The 14,382-nt window shown below is 42.1% G+C and overlaps 1 protein-coding gene across 1 annotated transcript; it reads left to right on the top strand.

Moving 5' to 3' along the window:
• The first annotated feature begins 1,245 nt into the window (after positions 1-1,245).
• Positions 1,246-14,157, top strand: ect2 (epithelial cell transforming 2). The gene is given in 25 exon segments (XM_037248622.1): positions 1,246-1,399; positions 1,826-1,905; positions 2,381-2,473; positions 2,893-3,075; positions 3,216-3,305; positions 3,533-3,640; positions 4,153-4,226; positions 4,490-4,620; positions 4,994-5,109; positions 5,300-5,362; positions 5,551-5,770; positions 6,069-6,178; positions 6,717-6,836; positions 6,918-6,986; positions 8,108-8,218; positions 8,665-8,761; positions 8,991-9,072; positions 9,228-9,306; positions 9,955-10,074; positions 10,184-10,322; positions 10,499-10,653; positions 11,080-11,187; positions 11,568-11,696; positions 12,943-12,977; positions 12,979-14,157. Coding segments are annotated over 25 exon segments (2,769 nt in total). The 5' UTR covers positions 1,246-1,272; the 3' UTR covers positions 13,109-14,157.
• The last annotated feature ends 225 nt before the right edge of the window (positions 14,158-14,382 follow it).

Raw genomic sequence — 14,382 nt, 5'->3', positions numbered from 1 at the left:
ACTAAGGCCCGGAGGCCATTTGAGGCCAACCCTCCATTTTCTAGCGGCTCACTCGCACCCTCTGCTGGACCTTTAGGCATGTTAAGCGTAAGAAAAAATAAATGAAAACTTCAACTCGTACTAAATGAGGTTTTTAGTGACGTGATCCGTCCTTTCCAGTCGGAAGAAGAAGAAGTAGAAGAAGAAGAAAAAAGGAGCCTGATATGGAGGTAGATTGGGGTCAAAGGTTTTGTTCTTGAAAAAAACAAAAGTCGTACTTTAAAAAAAAAAACCTTGAATTGATTGGTTGCTTGAACATGCCACAATTAATTAGAAATTAAAATAAAGTAAGGGAAGCGCAATCATTTTTTTTCCAGCTCAACGCAGTTTACGTGTAGCCATCCTCCCCTTGTTTTAGAAATAGTACTACTGCCATTTGTGACACTATTACTTTCTTTATGATCAAAAACTTATTCAAAAAACAAAACCTTAAACGATGATATATATCGCTTATCATGTCAGATGTCTCCTAGCTCGTAATATCATACGAAACGCACCATTGTGCAACCATTCTACTGGTGTTTTGATCTAGTGTTGTTGCTGTAGTTTGCAATCCAAGATGGCACCGGCTCATGTCGCGCGTAATGATTTGAACGAACCAATCAAAAGGCTTTCCAGGCGGAAACTGGACTTTCTTGCCATTTTTGTCCAATCGCTGCCTGGCGCCATTGCTCTCCGTGCTTTTTGAACTGGAACCGCACATATTTGTTCGCTTCCATATACACGACTCCTAGTCAATCGGTCAACAAACGAAGGGACTACACGGCGACTAGGACTATTAAACAATGTTTAAAAGGATGGACGGGGGGTTCAACTTTTAAGGAGAAATGTTCCGGGATCAAAAGAAGCTCTCGGTCGTTTTATGGAGCTGTTGGCTAAACAGCTAAAGAAGCTCAAGTGCTTATTTACTCGAATTGTTTGCGTTGTTTGGATAGAATCTTCATTTCGGCTCGGATTCCCAGTCCCTTAAATCCACGGTAAATGTGGTCAGTTATCAAGTATGCAACGTGAGGAGTGTTTCAATTGCTCGCAACTGATTGCGCCAGAAAAGTGTGTTGGAAATATCAAACGGGCTTTCTGTTATATTCAGCACTGAGTACGACGTTTTATTTGAATCTTGACTCCAGATAATGTCTTTTTTCTTTTTGCCACCTGTCATCTTACTTCTACATCATTGTTTTGTGTGTGTGTGTGTGTGTGTGACAGCTTGCCCCCCTCCCCAATTCTCTTGAGATGGCTGACAACAGCATCTTAACCTTTGGTCGGAGTCTGCTGGTGGATTCCTCCGCATATGATTCAAGGATCGAAGAACCCACCAAGGACTATTTATTCCTCGGCACGGCATCTGACGATAGAGAAGGTTAGCCTGGATTGGATGCCTAATTTAATTTTATTCTTACTATGCAGTGATTTGCAATTGAGATTTAGATTCACTGTACACATCTCTTGCACATCGCGGTTGATCATTATACATCTAGTTTTGATGCTGCACTATATAGTCAAGAATATATGTACTCAACCCATTAAATATGAGGTAGCAATTTGAAGACACTTTATTTGGGTAGAATCCTTATCTTGGGAAAGGGTACCTGAAATAGGAAGCTACGATACGCTTACATAAATTGAGTAAAGTTTACTCCACGTCTAATTACATTCTAAAAGTTGTCATTAAAATGGACCCAAAACGGTGAATATGAATAACCGTTTTTCTATCTCTATTTCTCTTTCTCTCGTTCGCTCATTCTCAATTTCTCTTTCTCTCATTCTCTTTTGCTCTCGCACACAGATATGCTGCCAAAAGTGGAGCCAAGGATTGTTCTCGTGGGCGAGGCGTGCAAAAACGCTGAACTGGTGAAAGCACTGCAGGTACAAATTATCTATCTATCTATCGCTCTATCTATCTATCGCTCTATCGCTCTCTTTCTCTCTATCGCTCTCTATCGCTCTCTATCGCTTTCTCTTTCTCTCTTTCTCTTTCACTTTCTCTTTCTCTTTCTTTCTCTCGCTCTCTTTCTCTCGCTCTCTCTTTCTCTCGCTCTCTCGCTCTCTCTTTTTCTCTCTCTTTCTCTCTCCCTTTCTCTCTCCATCCATCTACATACATACATCTACATACATACATACATACATACATACATACATACATACATACATACCGCCTGGAGTCACCCTCAAGACCCAGTTTGGGTCTCTTCCGATCTCCTCGTTTGTCCGTATGACTCGGAACCTATTAGAAGTGAAGCCAGCAAAACTACGACCAAACTATTTTCTATGCTAAGAATTTGATTGCATCCAAAATAATTGTGCCCCCACATTGAGTTTCATTTGCTTTTCCCCTCCACAGGATGTAAGAGTAATGGAGGTACCTGTGGTAAACATAAGAGGAAGTGAATCGTGTCCAGAAGAGAAAATGATGAAAAAGTCCATTGTCAATATGGTACATTCCAATGTTTTCATCAAACTTGTAGAGGTGTTGCACGAGTACTGATTGACCTGACTACATTTGTCAGAAGTGATTTATATTTAATGACTATGATTTCTCTTTTTCTTCAATATATGATATTTTGGATTTATAAATAATGATATTGTAATCAATTTGCAAGTCATTGTTTCATGATTTTTATATACATGAACACAACATCCCAACTTGACTGAATGCATATTTGCATATATGCATATGTATGCCTTTTGCACACAGATCTAGTGGCTGTGGGTCCTAGTTTGCATTTATTGGAACATTTAAAAGCTGCATTCAACTAGATATTTTGTCTCATAAATTAGTTTGATTTTATTTTGGTGTTCATGGTTATTCAGTCGACTTTTTTTCCAATTACTGACTTTTTTTTCCATCCACAGGAAATCTGTACTACGTTCATAATCACTGACAACATCCAAGAGTTCAGTGATGAAAAGAACACTGATTTTGAAACGGTGTTTGTCCTTACTGACTTTAAATCTCCCGATTATCACGGCCTTTATCAGCGTGACAACAGGATCGTAGGTCCTCCTGTTGTGTTCTACTGTGCTTTCAAGAAGGAGGTGAGGTCATACTGACGAATGCATTTGAAGAATGTCTCTTAAGTCAACCTTGCCTCCACCAAAATGAATGTGTTAAGCATCCTTAAATATTGAAAAAGCGCTGATTTCAATAGCAGTGTGTTTGATTTGTTGTTTTCCAGCCAATACCATTTTCATGTCGCCCCCTGTACTCCACCACAATGCTGAATCTATCATTGTGTTTCACCGGATTTAGGAATAAAGAAGAAATGGTGAGATGATTATTTAGTCCTTCATGTTTTTTCAATTGTACTCTTACGGAGGGAGAGAGACGGAGAGAGGGATAGAGCAATGGACCGAGAGAGAGAGAGACGCGAGAGGGATGGTCAATGACTGAGTGCCAAATGTGAATTTCACTCGGTTTGCAGCTCTGAACGTATCGTTTGTATATTGTAGGCCCTTCTTCTCGGCGTGACCTTATTTGTCTATCTTATCGTAGAAAAACTTGGTCAACTTGGTTCATCACATGGGCGGCATCATTCGGAAGGACTTCAGCACCAAGGTGACACACCTGGTTGCCCATTCAACTCATGGAGAAAAATACAGGGTTGGTACATGCTAAGACTCTAGTGGGGATTAGAGCTGAGCATTGGAATTGTGAAAGCGTCCTGTGCTTAAAACAAACTAAACACATTGAAACGATATACTTAAAGAACAGGAAAAAAAATCTGTGGAGCCACAGTGTATAATCGCTTCCTGCTCTCAGTATCGATTTATCTACTGTTAATGTTGTGTATAATGTCACTTCAGGATGGGGCTAAAGTATGAGACAATAATGAACACAATAAGTCAAATTCATAACATTGCTGGCCTGTGTTGCCAATTGAAACCTTTTCCTATTGAAAAAAGCAATCATAATTGTCGCTATGCTAATAGTTAGGACCGGAAGACGACATCTTCTCGGGCAGCAAGAAAGACACGGACAGCCGTGGAGCTTTTTTCTGTAATAGTGTGTCGTACGCTCTAATACGTCCGTCTGCAGCGGTTCCTTGAGCTACTCCCTCGGTTGAAATGTGAGCCGAGCTGCTGTTTAATACTACGTATGTCCGTTTGTTTTAGCTGGCTGTGTGTATGGGGACACCCATCCTCACTCCGTCGTGGATATGCAAAGCTTGGGAGAAAAGAAATGACGGGTAAGTTTGCGGTTTTTCAAAGCTTTCCCATCATTTATCATTTTTATAGGAGCGAATATTCTCACTCAGCCAGATTATTAGTGACTGGACACCTCAAGATTGGCACACCAATCTGGTGCATGGAGTCAAGTGCAGTAAAGAATGCCTCGTACACTTATTTATAGTGACATCTTTCAGTAAAGTTCAGACAACTGTATTCTCTTCTTTAGGAAGAATTGCATTTTTGCCACTAACCTTGTCCTCTTTCTTTTCAATAATATCAGGTCATTCCATGCAGGAGAGGATGATTTTCAAACAGAATTCAAAGTACCGCCATTCCAAGACTGCATCCTCAGTTTTTGGGGCTTTTCAGATGACGAGAGAACAAATATGGAAGAGAGGACTGTGAAACATGGTCAGTGATTTGAGGTGTCTTTTAATTTTGTAGTCAATATTTTTTAACAAGAAACACATTTTGGTTTTCATTAGCTAGTAACTTTATTGATCCCAGGGGGAAATTCAGTGTCCAGCAGTCTCCATACTCAAGAGTGGGCACATAAAAGACAGGATAACAGATATGCAAAAGTGTCATTCGCCACTAATATATGAATAAATGAATTTCAAAAGATGGCTGGCTGGCTGGCCGGCCGGCCGGCTATCTCTGAAGTGCAGCAGTATAACGCAAGCTATTGAACTACATGACCATTTAGTCGATTATGGAAGGGAAATTATTTGAATAAGGCAACTTTTTGTGCATGTGGTTTATTGTCATTTTTCTCTGGATGTAGGTGGAAAATATCTGAATGTTGGAAATGAAAGATGTACACACATGGTGGTGGATGAGGATTCGATAAAGGAGCTGCCGTATTGTTCTTCAAAGAAAGTCTTTGTGGTCAAACAAGAGGTAGACAGACGTCTTGTATTTTGGATGACAAATACATATATATTTCAATATATATACACACCGCGTTCCCGAGTATATTAGACCCAAAATGTGATCTCGTTGGCCTGAACTTAACATATTTTGTGTCTGTTATCATTTTTAGATGACACTCATGACAGACGCTATTAACACGTACATCCTTCTTTTATAGTGGTTTTGGGGAAGCATTCAAATGGATGCTCGAGCCGGAGAGTCCATGTACCACTATGAAAAGGCAAGTTTGCTGTATTTATTAATAGGCTGCTAACAATTTTTTCAATCATCGATTAATCTGTCAATATTTTCTTATGAATCGATGAACAGCGCAAACAGGTTGCTCCGTGTCCATCCCAGAGCTCTGAAATGTTTTTAACCTTGTTTTCCCCAACGGACATGGAATAATGGTTATTTGTTGTTGTTCAGAATGTCAGCCCAGCCATGAAGAAAGCAGTGTCCCTCCTGTCACTCTCTACCCCCACCAGTAACCGAAAGCGTCAGCATTTAAGGGACACGCTTGCTCGCCTCACAAAGGAGACGGAGATCTTGCCCTTCCCTCCGCCCCCGAAAAGGCCGTCGGCGGAACGTTTGCTGTCGTTGGGCTCGTTGCTCGACGTTACAATCACACCTGACAGATCTTTTGTGGGTAAGATGGTATCTTTTGTAGAAGCAAAAGTAGGTTATGTGTTGACCACTCACACCGGAGGACACGGAGCCTGCCCTGCCCTGCCCTGCCCTGCCCTGCCCTGACCTGAGTTTGGAATTGATATGACGGTCATTGCTGTCACGGCATCGGCTTCGATTCTTAATGTCAATGTGACGTTTCGACTGTCCTCTGACAATTGGTAGAAAATGGGCGGAGGGAAGCATAAAGCAATTCTTTTCGGATTTCACGTTTTCACAGGGTCTTTCAAATTGGAGGTGTTTTTGTTTTGTTATCCCAGAGAGTTCAAAGACCGCAGCCCCGCCCAAACAATCGGCCCGGTGGCAAGTTACCAAGGAGCTCTATCAAACCGAAAGCAACTACGTCGCCATTTTGAACACCGTACTCCAGGTAGGTTGAGTTGTGCCCTTTGAATGAATGGGAATGGTATCAAACCACGGCTGTGTCAAGAGACCACATTTGTCGAGCAAACCACGTCACTTTCAGCACGCCGCCACTGCGTAGTGATTTAAAGCTTTCAAATTTGCTCTTCCTTTTCTATGGGGGCGGCTGGGCCCTGAACAAAGGCTGCCGTTTGGGATCACGCTTTTGTAGCCTCCATGACTCCGCTCTTCTGACTCCACTCTTCTCCTAGCATACCGTGTTTCCCAACCTTTATTGAGCCAGGACACATGGTATTTGACAAAGGGGAAAAAAAGTGCTGGGCTTTTTATGACTTTTTGTGTTTCTGCTCATTCAAAACGTACACGTCATTTTGAATGTTGTCGGGCTGGACCACCACCACCACCGCCAAAGAGTGACGTCGCTCGCAAAGAATATGTCCTGGCCAATAAGCACATTGGATTGCGTGTTTCGTTTCAGTAGATCTGCTAATAAATTGCCATCCCTTTGATCATCAACTAATACAAGCATATTGTCATATTTGCAGATTTTCAAGCTTCCACTTGAAAAAGATGGTCAGGTGGGGGGACCCATCCTTGCCCCAGAAGAAATTAAAACAATATTTGGATGCATCCCTGACATCTATGAGGTTCACACCAGAATAAAGGTTGTCTACATATTCTCTACCAGTTTTTGTCGCTGCACTTTTTATGCAATTGTTGAAGAGCAAATGCTTTTTCCTCTCCAGAGTGACCTTGAGGGCCTCCTGAGAGAATGGTCAGAAGAAAAGAGCGTAGGAGATATTATCCTTAAATACGTAAGTGCAAATGTCGCACGTATACGTACATAGTGTGTGTGTGTGTGTGTGTGTGTGTGTGTGTGTGTGTGTGTGTGTGTGTGTGTGTGTGTGTGTGTGTGTGTGTGTGTGTGTGTGTGTGTGTGTGTGTGTGTGTGTGTGTGTGTGTGTGTGTGTGTGTGTGTGTGTGTGTGTGTGTGTGTGTGTGTGTGTGTGTGTGTGTGTGTGTGTGTGTGTGTGTGTGTGTGTGTGTGTGTGTGTGTGTGTGTGTGTGTGTGTGTGTGTGTGTGTGTGTGTGTGTGTGTGTGTGTGTGTGTGTGTGTGTGTGTGTGTGTGTGTGTGTGTGTGGTGTGTGTGTGTGTGTGTGTGTGTGTGTGTGTGTGTGTGTGTGTGTGTGTGTGTGTGTGTGTGTGTGTGTGTGTGTGTGTGTGTGTGTGTGTGTGTGTGTGTGTGTGTGTGTGTGTGTGTGTGTGTGTGTGTGTGTGTGTGTGTGTGTGTGTGTGTGTGTGTGTGTGTGTGTGTGTGTGTGTGTGTGTGTGTGTGTGTGTGTGTGTGTGTGTGTGTGTGTGTGTGTGTGTGTGTGTGTGTGTGTGTGTGTGTGTGTGTGTGTGTGTGTGTGTGTGTGTGTGTGTGTGTGTGTGTGTGTGTGTGTGTGTGTGTGTGTGTGTGTGTGTGTGTGTGTGTGTGTGTGTGTGTGTGTGTGTGTGTGTGTGTGTGTGTGTGTGTGTGTGTGTGTGTGTGTGTGTGTGTGTGTGTGTGTGTGTGTGTGTGTGTGTGTGTGTGTGTGTGTGTGTGTGTGTGTGTGTGTGTGTGTGTGTGTGTGTGTGTGTGTGTGTGTGTGTGTGTGTGTGTGTGTGTGTGTGTGTGTGTGTGTGTGTGTGTGTGTGTGTGTGTGTGTGTGTGTGTGTGTGTGTGTGTGTGTGTGTGTGTGTGTATATGCGCGTGTATGTCTATATATATAGCTTTTTGTATATATATATATATATATATATATAGCTTTTTTTTGGCCAAAAGGCATAAATCGTGCAGAGCTCTGGTGCTGTCCTACAAGTGACAAAAGTGTCTGTACTTCCTTCCCATGGCCAGCACCACACCCCTGCGACCATCCCTGATCTAATTTTTTCCCCATCTTCTCTCCCCAGTCAAAGGAGCTTTTGAAGGCCTACCCTCCCTTTGTAAACTTTTTTGAAATGAGTAAGGATACTGTTGTTCAATGTGAGAAACAAAAGCCACGCTTCCATGCATTTCTAAAGGTAAGACAAACTACAAGCAGCAATGCAATAACTGTTGGATGAGGGTAAATAATGATTTCATTGTGGGGGGGGGGGCTGTTTCCCCCCTGAAATTACAATTTTATACACTATTTTAACCATCTTTTTGAAATGGATAGTCATGAATAAATATACGTATCACAGCAAAGAGACATTTGGATTCATGCCCGGGCCGGGCGGAGTTGGTATGTCAAGCGAGCCATTGGCGATGTATATGTGCCTACTTTTTGACCGTCGTTGTTTGTTAACTGTACATTTGTGGAAACGCCCTCCATTTGTAACGTGCGGCGACGGCATCCATACGAAAAAGACCTGCCTCTTATTGTGTCATTGCAGTACTATTCATTGCTTTATCACAACAACCCATTATAAGATGAGGCTCTTTGAAAAGCGCTGGATCAATCCATTTGAATAATCTTTCTATGTAGATCAACCAGGCCAAGCCAGAATGTGGGCGCCAGGCACTCGTCGAGCTCCTCATCAGACCTGTACAGAGACTTCCTAGTGTGGCTCTACTTCTAAATGGTAACTTGCGCTCGTTTGTGCACATGCCTGGGAGAAATGTTGGATGTCGTTGCGTGCCGGTTCACGTGCCAATCGTGTCAGCTTCGCTGGCTTGACATTCTTCTGCAAGGTTTGCATGTTCAAGTCGAGATGACTTTTGTTTTCTCTATGCTCCAACTTTCAACCCACCTCTCGCCCTACGCGCTCGCCCTTGAAATACGTTTTTTTTTTTTTCCGCTTACCATTCCAGACATAAAGAAGCACACATCAGATGAGAACCCTGACAAGCTGAAACTGGAGAAAGCAATCGAGTCTCTAAAAGAAGTTATGACGTGAGTGAATCTCATTTGGGATTATCAATGGGTTTATTGTCACGCTAACATAACTGCCCAAACCATTTTTCAAATCGGTGGTGGTAAAAAAAAAAGAAAGAAACGTAAGTATGGAATCCACGTGAGGATTCTGATCTAATGTTGTGCTCCACCAGTCACATTAACGAGGACAAGAGGAAGACGGATGGTCAGAAGCAGATCTTTGACGTTGTTTATGAAGTTGACGGATGTCCCGTAAGTCTGACTTGATCTCGTTTGTCTCCTTCAAAAATCACCCAAACTTGACGTTGCATCATTTTTGTGTGGGAATGAGCAGTTGACGGTCCCTTCACCAGTCATTGTTTGAGTTAACATGACCTAAGCACACGAGGCATCTTTCAAGGCAGGCCATTTATGAATGACACACAGTCAGAGCACATGACTCCACTCCTGCACAGTGACGATGACATGCAGCCAGTAACCCTGCTAAACCCAAACATCAGGTTTTTAAAGACCCCAATATGCCCTTGGTGGGCTTTTTAAAATGGTGACTTTCTCTTTGTGGTACAGGAAGTACTTAGGTTAGGGTTACCCTAGCCCTAACCCTCTCTCTTTGTGGTACAGGAAGTACTTGTATGTGTGTCATTGTGGCTGTAGCGAGCCTAACTTGAATCCATTGTTTTCACGTGATTTTATGATTATGCATCAGGATATGTGTCTTTCCATTTGACCTTGTCATGATGGTATTGCTCTCTCTCACTCGCTCTCTCTCGCTCGCTCGCTCTCTGTGTCTCTCTGTGTCTCTCTGTGTCTCTCTGTGTCTCTGTGTGTCTCTGTGTCTTTCTTTCCCTCTGTCTCTCTGTCTCTCTCTGTCTCTCTCTGTCTCTCTGTGTCTCTCGGCAGGCCAACTTGCTGTCCTCCCATCGCAGTCTGGTTTATAAAGTGGAAACCATTGCGCTTGGTGACCAACCGTGTGACCGCGGCGAACATGTCACACTCTTCCTCTTCACTGATTGTTTGGAGGTAACTTCTTTCTGGGCTTTTCAAGCGCCTCATTTACTGGTTGGACAAGACTGTCGTGTCCATTAGGGATGGATGGCTACCTTTGAACCACTTATTTCTTTGGATTCAGATTGCAAGGAAACGACACAAAGTTACCAACACTTTTAAGAGTCCACTGGGGCAAACAAAAGCGCCACCTCCGCTGAAGCACATCACTTTGATGCCGCTCTCACAAATTCGAAGAGTCTTGGACTTGCGTGACACAGAAGGTGAGATGAGCGACCGGTCGCATGTGCATCTCATCGATATTGAAACATGATCTAATTGTCCAGATGTCATTTAGCAATCCAACTAGCTGTACAGGTAGATTCTCATGACAAATACTGGAATAATCTGGGTTGCACATTTTTGTCCTGGATGTATGTACTTTTGCTCTTCCTTTCAGAATGCGTCAACGCATTTGCTTTAGTCGTCCACCCGCCCACCGTACAGGAGAACATGCTGTTCAGCTTCCAGTTGGCCGGAGAGGAAACGGTGAAAAGCGACTGGCTTCGAACGCTTTGTCGCCATGTGGCCAACACCATCTGCCGTACTGATGCGGTAATGCTCCAAAGCGCACACGTCAAGTCAAATGTATGTGTATTTATACGTACAGCCCTTAATTACAGAAAGGGCTACATACATACCGTAATTTTCGGACTATAAGTCGCACCGGAGTATAAGTCGCACCAGCCATAAAATGCCCAAAAAAGTGAAAAAACCCCATATATATGTATATAAGTCGCTCCTGAGTATAAGTCGCCCCCCCACCCAAACTATGAAAAAAAAACACGACTTATAGTCCGAAAATTACGGTACATACTCGCAGGTAGCAAGGTGACAAATATGATTGACACCCGTGAGGCCAAAGAAAACTCAAGAAGGAACAATTTGATTCTGTTGATTTGAATGTGCCATAGGAAAATAACAAGAAGAAATGATTTCTTGAAGCGCAATTTTTTTTTTTTTTTGGGATCCCATCAACAGGGTGACCTAATTCACGCTACAGACCCAGACTCTCTGCAGCTCAACACCAAAGATATGGCCAGCACTCTCGGCAAAGCCTCAAGAGCCATCAAGAAAACATCCAAAAAGGTCGAAGCAAAATAGTTATTTTCAAAATGGATTTTTTTTATTTTGACAAAATTAGCTTTTGATGCATTCCATTTGTATGAAAATGAAATCAGATTTCCTATTAGAGCTGGCCTAATGACATTATCGAAAACTATTCAAAAATGATAAGCTCTGTGAATTGTGACGCAGCAGCAAGGGAGTGATGCGCTAACAATGCCACAACAATCCAGAATGAAATTTGTTGCTAACACTGAAATATTGATTTTTATCAACTTGAATCAATTTGTTGAGCTTATTCGCTAGACAAATCAGCAGCATGATTGTTAGGAAGGTAGTCATGGTCATGACATGTCAGAATATTCCAAGAACATTTTGATAACTGTCATTTAAATGTGTTCTAGGTGACGAGGGCATTTTCTTTCACAAAGACTCCGAAGCGTGTGCTCCAGAGGGCATTTATCTCCAACACTACCCCAGATGATAAAAAACAACGATTGAACTCGGAAAACAGCAGCAGCTCAATACTGTCTGTAAGTCTTTGTTTATTTGATGAACTGGTCATCCATTGAGTTTTAAAACTCGTCATGTAGATTGTCATTATTGTTATTATTTAGTCACAGCAGTTGATTTTCTGCGGTCCCTGATGGCGACTGTGTGTGTGTGTATGTATATGTATGTATATATATGTATGTGTATATATGTATATGTATGTATATATGTATATATGTATGTATATATGTATGTATGTATATGTATATATGTACGTATGTGTGTATATATATATGTGTGTATATATATATATATATATATATATATATATGTATGTACTTTAATACTGACTTTAATATGAAAGCTTAAGCTTTAAGCTTAAGCTGAATGAGGTGTAATATATGAAAATAAATTAGCTTCACTGCAGAAATATTAATCTTTTAATGAACACAGAAAAACCAAACTGACAAACCTTTTTGTCAATCTGTTTTACAATGCACCCGATTGTAGTTTGCAATCTCACCTGTGCTCACTCATTGATGGGTTACGTAAATAATGGGTGTGTATTAAAAGAACCCAAGCACCTCAGACCTTCACTTGAAGTGCAACTTGACCTCTAACAACATGCCAAGAAGCCACCCTGTGACCAAAGCCTTGATTATTAAGAAGCTGTAGAGGTGGCTGGCACCTTTAATGTTGTGTCTCAGCGTCAAGTATAAAGATTTAAAAAAAAAACAAAAAAAAAAAAAAAACTGGAGATCAGAGAGACGTTTGTTGGTTAGAAAATCCAAAGCCAGCCCCTTTTCCACTGCAGCAGAGCTCCACTGGGCTCGCAGCCCGCTAAACCAACGGACGCTGGAAAAGTGGCAGAAGGTAGATTCATCATATCAATCTCGAGTTGAATTGCACCGCAAATACTGCAGGAGATTTACCAGAGCCTGTATGGATCCAAGATTGACAGTTAAGTTTGGTGGTGGTGGTGGAAAGATCGTCTTCTGTATGGGGACGTGGCAAACATTTGCAAGTAAGTCAAGTGCAGGAACCCATCAGGATTTGGTTGCATGTTATGACAACATCAACTTGGAAATAAATCACCATCCAAGATGAAGATGAAGAGAAGATATTGATCTGGACTACTGTAACGAAATGGACAAATGACTCGAGGATCGGCTCAACCGCTTGTCGATATTTGATCCATTTGCCTGATCCCTTTGCTCGACTGTCGTTGGAGTCTGCTATTTAATGAATGACCGACCGCACTATGTCTCTTTTTGTTTGGTATTCTAGATGTCTCGCTCTGTCTCCACGCACAGTTTGAGTGACTGCCAAAAGCAGTACCACGGTGCAACGTTTTAATTCTTTGGACCACCTTCCTCCCAGCGCCAGCCAGCCTTCCTGTCTGTATGCTCACTTCTTTGTGCCCTGTCCAAAATATGACTTCCCCAAGTTTTGACACGGATGGCCCGGAAAGCAAAGAATACTTCAATCTTCCGTCCTTGAACCCCATTTCTTATTCCGCATATTTCTTCAAGCCTTAGTGTTCCCAACGCAGACGATCTCAAGTTTGCTTCTTTTTCAGATGCCCAAATTAACCCTTGCCTCAACTCAAACACATTGGTAACAATTGTGGATTTCAATAGCTGCTCAGGTTGCAGAGTTCAACCCAAGGCTCCCTCATTTATGGCTCGTATCATTAGAGGAACCTCTGCGTAAAGGGATGTCTGAGTGCCCTTGAAACCTTGTCTTAGTCCTAAATATGCAGGTTTAATTCATTCAAGTACCATGTGTCTTTATCCTCTTGATTTTCAGTATTGGTAATACAATAAAGGAAGTAGATTTGAAGTTGTTGATTTGGAAGAACTTTATTACTCATCATTTGAGCCCTGGGGTACCTGCAGGTGATATTCACTTGTTGCCTGGGGTTCGATGACAATGCGAATGGCTGGAGACTGTGGACATAATATACATACAGTAATCAAATGCTATAGAGTCAGAGGTTTAACTCCCAAAAAGTCATTACTCGGAGGTCAAGCTTGCGCTGTAATGCTGAAGAGGGAATTGAAATGTTGGGGTGAAAAGAAAAAAAAAAAAAAGATGGAATCATATGATGCATGGGCACCTCCCTTTGTAGTACGTCTCCCTCCATCAATTTTGGAACTTTGTTTGAGAGGAAAAAGAAGCTTGGGTTGCAGAACATCACCTCACTGAATACACACAAAAATAAACAAATGAGTCAATTGACTTTTGGCCTTCTGAGGAGCACGTGACTTGTGTGACTGTTGTTAGATGCTTTTAATGTGTGTCGCACCCTTTATATTCAACTATCTGCGCTTAAAGTGTAACAAAACTGCCACTGAGATGCTAATTGTTACTGTCGTTTCCACTTTTATATGTATTAGCATTCAACAAGCAGAGGCTATGTGCTTGCTATAAACGCACATGTAATTCTCTGGTTTTGTTTGACTGTACCTTTCAGCTGAGTGTCAATAAACAGCTTGAAGCTTAATTTTTGTAGAGTTTTTGCTCACGTCTGCCAAATGGCCGCTTGTTGTGAAGTAAGTTGAGTCACCTGCACTCCCACTTTGACGCAAAAAAAGGCCAATCAATGGCTTAGATTTTGAATTCAAAAAAATCCCCTGGATGCAAAGGTATTGGGAAAACATTTATTGAAAAAGAGAATGTATTACAAAAGGATGCCACAAATAAGCGTGTGTGCGTGCGCCCCCC

This window comes from Syngnathus acus, chromosome 4 (assembly GCF_901709675.1).
Source record: "Syngnathus acus chromosome 4, fSynAcu1.2, whole genome shotgun sequence".
Lineage (NCBI taxonomy): Eukaryota > Metazoa > Chordata > Actinopteri > Syngnathiformes > Syngnathidae > Syngnathus > Syngnathus acus.
Note: the sequence above shows the minus strand (reverse complement) of the source record. Positions and strands in the feature narration are given on the sequence as shown.